At 39.3% G+C, this 9,122-nt stretch overlaps 2 protein-coding genes across 2 annotated transcripts; both read right to left on the bottom strand.

The window, feature by feature from the left end:
- LOC122783776 (protein BTG3-like) lies at positions 1-527 on the bottom strand. Its single transcript, XM_044048607.1, has one exon. It carries the CDS (start codon positions 525-527, stop codon positions 45-47), a length of 483 nt encoding a protein of 160 aa, XP_043904542.1. The 3' UTR covers positions 1-44.
- Positions 528-2,105: 1,578 nt separating this feature from the next.
- Positions 2,106-2,588, bottom strand: LOC122784499 (protein BTG3-like). The gene has a single exon (XM_044049798.1). It carries the CDS (start codon positions 2,586-2,588, stop codon positions 2,106-2,108), a length of 483 nt encoding a protein of 160 aa, XP_043905733.1.
- Between the last annotated feature and the right edge of the window lie 6,534 nt (positions 2,589-9,122).

Genomic DNA, 9,122 nt, shown 5'->3' with positions numbered 1-9,122 from the left:
TTTGCCCGTGAGGCCTGAAACGTCAATGAGGCAGTGGATGAATGTCACTGTTTCACAGGTACCATTTTTTTTGGATACCACTCGGAAGCATTTCCGTTCAATTTCTTGGAACAGTGCCTGGTGTTGGTGGTAAGACGGTGAGTGTGTGATCTCCCTTTGTCTTCCACCTTTGTAGAGAAAGTGGCCAGTGAGAAGAACATACTTCCTTCTCCATATCTGCAGCAGACCTCCCCAGGATCTATCCACAGCGTGAGTTCACGGGGCAGTCCCAGGTCGCTGTATTGAACTCCACTCTCTCTGCAGGCCTGAAGCAGCACTGGATCCTCTCTGCTGAACCTGTTGACTCGGATGCACCTGTATGCCTGTCCTTTGCTGGGGTTTTCAGGGTACCAGTGTCCTCTGAACTTCTCTTGCAGTGAGACTCCAAGGCTCTCAAGGAATGGCTCAACCTTGTATGAATCCAGCTTCCCGATCTTATTCAGAAGCTTCCTCAGGTAAATCAGCACAGCTACAGTTTCCTCTCTCATGCTTCCAAAAGCTTCCATGTTGTTTGAACAGTGTTCTTCTTCAGCATGTGTTCAAAGACAGAGCAGTAATCAGATGATGGTTATGAGGTGGAGGCTGCAGGTCAGGGTTATTTATACAAGAACTGCAGAGCATTAAAGGATCAAAGTCATTTAATGGATCACAGTCATAAAATAATGCTCAAAGGTATCAAAGGACATAATGGAATGTTTTTACACTACTAGTTAATTTTTATTTATTTATTTTTAAAAAATGTCTCCTTGTTGCAACTTTTCTCTCAAAGGAAATGCATTTTTTAATAAATAAATATTTAAATATAGATATGTTGTGGTTGCAGATGAGGAGTTTACATTTAAATGTTGAATATCAAATTAAGTTTCAGGCTACTGCTTTAACGAGCATGTCCACGTTGAGACACAGAGGAGAGGAGCAGCTCTGCATAGCCACCACTAAATACGTAAGTCGGTCTTAAATAATACTTTATGACTTAACTTTTACTAATTACACCTCATGTGAGCTGACCGTTTGTCCGTAAGGTGTCTGTCCTCTTATTAGAGAGTTTTATCTGTTAACGAGCTTAGTAGTAGACGTACCGTAGCACCAACAAGTCACTGCTCCTGCTCTCATATTGTTCAATTTTTTGTGAATGACTGTATTGTTGTTTTTTTTTTTTATTTATTAATAAGTGTTAAGTCAGGTTTTTATACACCTTTTGTCTTCAGACAATGCGTGTTCAGTCTGTTGTCTGTAGCAAACATTAGCTAACTAGCTCAAGTGACGTTAAAGCAAGCTAACTGACGCACAAGCTAATAATGCATTTAAACTACATGACATATAACGGGTAACTTGTATATGAGCCCAGTGCATTTTATTTGTGCTTACACACGGCCATTGTGACGCAAACACGGAAGAACATAATTTCTTAAATTCACCTGTTGTCTTTACCTCACGTTTTCACAGTTAAGCTCTCAAACAACAAGGGGACACAAAACTGTGCACAAAACTGCCCCCCTTAACAGAAAGTGCATGAATGCGTTAAAAGGCAGACAATGACTTAACAGTGAATGTAAATGGTGGTCTAAATAATAATGTATTTATCCATAAAACTTAAAAGGTTATACTGCATTAAGTTTACCCTCAGATGTATTATTTACATGAAACGTGAAGTTTCTGAGTAACTGAGTTAATTGTGAAAAGCATGTTTGATAAATCAATGCACTGACTGTAATAAAGGAAGTTTCCAACTGCTTCCTTCTGATAGAGGATAACCCAATCATATGCTTTCACTAGATCCACAAATAAAGTGCAACTCCTTTTGGCCTTCCCTATACTGCTGCACAGTCTCAAGTGTAGTAAAAAGGTCACATCAAAACATTTCAAAACTTAAGACAACAGATACCTGGCCAAAAATATGTGTTCTTAATAATTCATTTATTTTGAAAAAAATATCTACAAATGTACATGTCATCACAAACAAAATGTCCTGCGAGTCATCTGTGAGTTCTGACCCCGTCTCCAGTACTAGGAGAAGCCGGCTTTGCCCGTGAGGCCTGAAACATCAGTGAGGCAGTGGATGAATGTCACTGTTTCACAGGTACCATTTTTTTTGGATACCACTCGGAAGCATTTCCGTTCAATTTCTTGGAACAGTGCCTGGTGTTGGTGGTAAGATGGCGAGTGTGTGATCTCCCTTTGTCCTCCACCTTTGTAGAGAAAGTGGCCAGTGAGAAGAACATACTTCCTTCTCCATATCTGCAGCAGACCTCCCCAGGATCTATCCACAGCGTGAGTTCACGGGGCAGTCCCAGGTCGCTGTACTGAACTCCACTCTCTCTGCAGGCCTGAAGCAGCACTGGATCCTCTCTGCTGAACCTGTTGACTCGGATGCACCTGTATGCCTGTCCTTTGCTGGGGTTTTCAGGGTACCAGTGTCCTCTGAACTTCTCTTGCAGTGAGACTCCCAGGCTCTCAAGGAATGGCTCAACCTTGTATGAATCCAGCTTCCCGATCTTATTCAGAAGCTTCCTCAGGTAAATCAGCACAGCTACAGTTTCCTCTCTCATGCTTCCAAAAGCTTCCATGTTGTTTGAACAGTGTTCTTCTTCAGCATGTGTTCAAAGACAGAGCAGTAATCAGATGATGGTTATGAGGTGGAGGCTGCAGGTCAGGGTTATTTATACAAGAACTGCAGAGCATTAAAGGATCAAAGTCATTTAATGGATCACAGTCATAAAATAATGCTCAAAGGTATCAAAGGACATAATGGAATGTTGTTACTTCTGTTGAGCATGAGAGACATCAAAGGACAGGATGATATTACAGACTAACCCTCTCACTACTAGTTAATTTTAAAAAATTTTTAAATGTCTACTTTTTGTAACTTTTCTCTACCCCTGAGCAATCCCCATTGCTCATTGTGTCTTGAACACTCTAAATGTACCCCATCCAGGGGGTGGCCGCATCCAGTGTACTCCCAGTGCTGGTCCCAAGCCCAGATAAATGAGAGGTTTGCATCAGAACAGGCACCTAGTGTAAAAAATCTCTGCCAAATCAAATATGTGGATCATCAACTGTGGCGACCCCTTGAGAGAGGGTGTAGATGAAAGAAAACAATGCGTGAGCTGAAGGAAATAGCTGAAAACATGATCACCACAATCAGGGAAATTTATTTTTAGGTGAAAACATTTGTCTTGCATATTGTTGATTATTCTGACTGTGTATTGATTTTCTGTGGCATTTTAAATTTAGATGATATTAGATGATATCATTGCTCATTTAGCAGTTTAGTTTGGCAACATTGGGTAACAAATGGTTATTTAAAGCTCCTGACATTTCCTAATTCCTTTTTTGTAGAAGCCTGCACTTTGCTCTGATCATAAAGTCTCCCGACCAGCCCAACATCAATAACAGCAATCAACTGGCACCAGGTAACTGATGTTAATAAACATTATTGAATTTTAAATGTTGTCTATATGGGGGGATTTTTCCAGACCTGCTGTCTTGAGTTATAATGATGCAAGTGTTTCACTACTGATCAGTAACTTACACACAATACAACACAATATATTGCTGTAATTCACATACAACAGTAATTGCCAACACATTTCCACGACTTTCCTGGCGACGTTTTTGCCAGCTATTCACTGGGAATTCTGCAGAAAATGTGATAAAGTGAAATGCATGCAACAACTTACTGAATGTCAAGAATTACACATACTCAAACTCAGCATTCTGTGGGCAAGTTAACATATTCTAGTAAAAAAAACATGTTTATTTAAATGTAAACTTTCTTTTTAATCAGTGTTTTTAAATGCAGTGGCAGTTGTATTCTCTGAATAAGTACCCTTATGGGGATTATGGGGGCTATCAGAGAGGAAATTACTTCTGACTCAGGTTTTTTTACTCGGGTAAAAAAATCATTCCACACAGAGTGAACCTGTAATTGTGTCCATAGTGGCTTTCCTAATAAGTGGTCTGAATACTTTGTGAAGTCCCATTTTTCCTTATTACCCTTGTCCACTGATGGCAGTGATGCAATACATTTACTAAAGAGTGAGGTCCACAGCCCATCCGTGTTTATACTGTTCTGGGTCAAGGGCTCAGTTCAGAACAATGCTGCTTTGTTCCTCTCACATTACTGAGCTAAGTTACAAAACAAGCTGATGGCATGGCTTTAGTCAGGGTCAGGCACTGTTGTGCATCTCTGTATATCAAATTCCATGTTGACCGCAGAGACCTGTGATGATTGAAGCTGTCGTTATGACTCATTGCAGTGCAGCTATGGCACAATGCAAACATTAACAACAGCTGTCATCATTTGATTGTTGGTAGTATGTTTTTCAGAGCGCCTACTTCTCATACTACAGAATATGTGGTTGTTGATGTTTTTTATACGCACTTGTATACAAAACATACTTGTTGGGATGTTAGGAGTTAATACAGCATGTTTTGCCTGTTGTCAGGACAGATTGCAGCCACAAATGGCTCCTGCTGGATGCCCTGCGCCTGAGATCTACTGCTCTATTAAAGTGATTATTGGGGTTGAGGTTATTGGCAGGCGTTGATGTGGTAAATGGCATGTCAAATTAGATTTGCTAATTGGTCACTCAAACTTTATTCTCTCAGTTGTGTTTAAATGCTGAGCTATGGGCTGAAAATCAGTCGTTTCTAAAGGAAGTTGCCTCGCAATATATCTGTTCAATAATTTATGTATTTTTTTTTAAAGGTGAAGAATGGACTACCTGCTATGTCAGGTATTTATAATCTTAAAGACCATGAAATCAATAACAAAGATAGTGCTATCATGTCATATTTATGTCTGTAAGTCATCTTAAAGCTCCAGTGTGGAACGTCTATCTCCTCCCTGTGGACTTCTGAATAATTCCCAAGCATCTCTATGATCTAGTTTTGTCTTCTCTCCACCTACCAGTCTCCCACGTCCAGGTTTGCGCAGCTATTCTTCTTAGGACACTGTATTGATTTGCATTCATTTGGACAGCTTGTACAACCTTTAATCAAAACCAGTGAATGCCTGACCCTAACCTTAACAAAACATAATTCAAAAATTTGCCCCAAACTTAACCAGTTCCTCAAAAATGATGAGCTGCCTCTTTAGGACTAGATTTTTGTCTCCCTGTTGACTGCTGCTCCTGACAAGGTCAGTCTTTATGCCAGAAAAGGTAACAAAATATAAGTACACACACACCCACCCACAGAGAGCAAGAGAGAAAGAAGCGGTGCTGGCTTCTAATGTTTGATTCTGCGGTACTTTGGCAAGTTATCTGCTGTAAATCTGTCATTCAACACAGCGTTACTTGTCCAGACTGCATCTAGGAAACTTGGAGTTTCATGGTGAAGGAAAACACAGCAGCTGTTATTGACTTACGCAGGCACGTAGCCAGGCAGCTGTTCAGGGACCAGTTGATTTGCTTTGTGTTCTGTTGGTGGAGTATGCATTTTTATTATTGGACGATTACATTCATGAGATGCCAAAATCATGATTGTCATTAAGATATGATTTTTAAGTCCTGCTGAATGTCCAGGTTTATGTTTAGCAGTAGAAAACACTTTTTGTGGGCATGTCCTTGTGTTTTAACCATAGTCCAACTGTATGAAGCTGTATTGCTTTACTCTCACCATGTGCTTCTTCAGCCATGACGTCACGACAGAGTCAAGACTGATAGGCTTAATCAGCATTCTGTGAACTCATTTGACATTATCAATATCAAACTACAGCAGTTTTCAGAGTATATACCAGAGATCGTATGTGCATAAGTAATGACAGATTGACAGTTGTTTTGATTCACACAACATTAATGTGAACTGCAACGAGCTGCCACCACCTTAGTAATAATTAATCCCCCTGAAAGAAATTACTGTTAAAAAAAAGAAAGAAAAGAAATCTGCAAATTGATAAGAGATGGGTGTGTGTTTTACAGATTTACACAAGGCCTTCATTAGAGGCACTGCATTTCTTATAGGTGAAAACACTTAATAGAAGACTTTCAGGGAGAATTCTGCAGCTCTGTTCAATTCCCTAATTCATTCTCATCACAGTAAGTGAAAGTGAGAGGTCATTTAAGACCCTTAAAGGGAAAGTTAATTAAGTAATCCTGGATGATTTATTGTTTGCTTTTTGACACCAATTTTACAACTTATTTTAATTAGGTCTACAGGATTTTTCATCACTGCTCCCACACCACTGTACTGTCATTCTCATAGTCATCACTTAAAAGCTTAGGACACCGGCAGATTTATGATACCTTTTTCAATATTTGAATGAAATGCAGTTAATCTTGTTTAGTGTTAATCTTGTTTAGCATCTTGATAGTGTCTAAATATGACTGAATCAATTTGAAAGCACACCCATTAATCAAGATAAATCTTAATATTCAAATTCTGGTCAAGGTTTCAGATACATTTCTATATTTTTCAAATTCTCATCAGACATTTAAGTTTCCTAGAGGATGAATCACTTTTATTCTGACCTTTCCTCAAATTGTATGAATAGGTTATATAAATCTTAACAACCACTTTAATTTACTGATCACATTCACTTTTTTATCCACTTTCATTTGTGTTTCTGCTAATAGACATTCTTTCATGCCAACACATAAAATTCAGTTCATTCTAAAATGGTATGTGAACATAATTTATATTATGCACTCTAAACATTAGCATGCTTGCATTGTCACAGTGACGGAGTGAGGCTAAAGTCCTGCATTTCCTGGAGCCTGTGTTATTGTAACAGTCGTTAACGTATTGTACCGTAGTAAAGTAAACAGCACTCAACTGTACTTACAGTAATGCATGACCAAAAAAGAAGCACACACAGATCACAGTTGGTGATGGAGTTATCCCTTCATTTATATCTCAGAATAAATGTATAACGCAAAGAACTAACAACTGCTGTTTTGAAAGAGATTTATCACAGTCTGTGGAAGGTCTTGCGTGCTCCTGTTGTGTGACAAATGGTCCTATTAGGTTCTAATTAGACTGAGATTAAGGTGATGGAAAGCAGTGGCAGAATGAAGGATGTACTTCCACTGTGTGAAGAAGCAGGGGGCACAGCAGCCTTGTTCTTGACTGACAGTTTTGATAACCTCCAGTGTTGATCATCGAGAGGTTTCCCCAACGCCCTAGTGAGGTAATCTCTTCCAAGACTGAGAAATGGGTTAATCTCAGAAAGGCCCCCAATGGTGTAACCTCTTAGTCGTGTTTGTGTTTTACAAGTTTCTGTAGCTTCTGCGTTATCTGTTTTCAGAGACCTAAGGCAACCCTCACACTGACAAAGTGAAGCACTAATACACATTTTATTGCTCTTTTCCTTGGGTTTGGTGCGTAATCAAACTCCACCAGTGTTGCTATGCATATTACTTGTGTTCAGGTTCTGCCAAATCTCAGCGCATCTTTTTTTTGTCAGTGTATATATAAACAGTTTCCTGGCATACTGGCAGTAGTTGGTTTGTTTATTACTTTGGTCCACACTCAAATAACTCAACAGCTATATATTGTGTTGCTTTTATAATTCGTAGTGAGGTAGGTACCCACTAGCTGAATCATAATCTTAATTTACTTTTCTTTCTTTTTTTTTGATATAAGATTGTTGATATTTTTGCTTTGTGGATATCTATCACCAACACTGCTAAAATGTTGATAAGATAACGAAAATTAAAAATACATACACAGCAGCATGTTTGCACACTGACATCAGGATTTCACTCACATCAGTGCTGTGCTCAAGTAGCCTCACAGCCTCTTAGTCTCATTATTTATTCATAGCTTGCATTATACACTACTTAAAATCAAATTAAATAATCAATATGAAATAATAATATTTACTAAATGACCTAAAAACTTTTTGGAATACTGTAGTAGGTGTTTGACCTTCGACTTGATCAAAACAACTCTGAATTTTTTTGCAGCGTGGCAAATGTGCTGTATTTTGTCGCAGTACCTTTGCCAAATTAGCTTGTTTAGAGATCTTTTTGCTGCTGAAGTGCTGCAGCTGTGCAGTGTGGTGAAGTGGTGCTCCCTTCAGTGAGCCTGCCTGCAGGAATTCATTATCTTGAAAGCAAGCGTGGCAAAGACCATGGGCAGGTGGTGTAGGTAATTTCAAATTTCTCCTGTGCCCTGTGAGTGAAGATGCCGCTTTGTATTACCACCCTGCAGTGGCAGAGCACGTTGGTGTGGTCTGTCCAAATGTCAGTTAATCTGAAACGAGGTTAGGTTGATAACCAGCTGATTATCTGTGGAGCTCTAAAGCCCACCACTGTAATCTGTTTCTGCTTTCCAAATGCAGCTCAGATAGGAATAGTCTTCCAGCAATGCTCTACTGTTTTTCAGTGATAACAGATTGTATCACAGCTATCGTCAAATTATCGGCAAGGGTGCAACAATGTCATAAACACAGTAAGAGTATGGGGTTTGAGCATGTGAAGTGAATTATCATCAGATCTCTTGTTTTGTAATCTCACACTGAAATCCCAACAGTGAGAATCTGGGGGCATGTAAAGTGATGTGAGCCATATCACTCTTGTTACCCTGCACACTGAGAGCCATCTAAGTTCATGGCACATTACCAACCAAAGGAGGGCGTCATGGGTGTATCTGTTGCAAAATAAAGGGCTGTGTTTTTTGTCTGTCTAAAAGAAATGAATGAAGATTCATCCTCAATAGTGTGCCCTTCTTATTTCTAGCTGTATGAGAAGAGGCAGTACTTCTTCTCTGATATTCAGATATTGTTTAAAACTTGTAGTCCTTTATGTTTTTTTACATCTCAGGCAGTGAAACACTTATGTGTATAGATGCACTGGATCTTTTCTGCATGTGATGTGGTGTGATGACCTGCCTCATCAGAGTTTCTCTCAGATTTTGTCCTCAGCAGTATGACAACACATTTGTGTGCACCTAGGAAATTGGAGATTGGAGAATCATGTAACACACAGTTTATCACAAGTGACAATTTATTTCCTGTCTTTCTCTGTTGCTCACTCACTCATTTAGTCTCCCTGGAATAAACACAAAGACATGTACACACACATGCTGTGTTCTCTCTAAAGCTGATGCAGGTTTGGCGCCATTAAACTCCACTTTCT

This window comes from Solea senegalensis, linkage group LG17 (assembly GCF_019176455.1).
Source record: "Solea senegalensis isolate Sse05_10M linkage group LG17, IFAPA_SoseM_1, whole genome shotgun sequence".
In the NCBI taxonomy this organism is placed as follows: domain Eukaryota; kingdom Metazoa; phylum Chordata; class Actinopteri; order Pleuronectiformes; family Soleidae; genus Solea; species Solea senegalensis.
The sequence above is the reverse complement of the archived record's forward strand: the minus strand, read 5'-3'. Positions and strand labels throughout refer to the sequence as shown.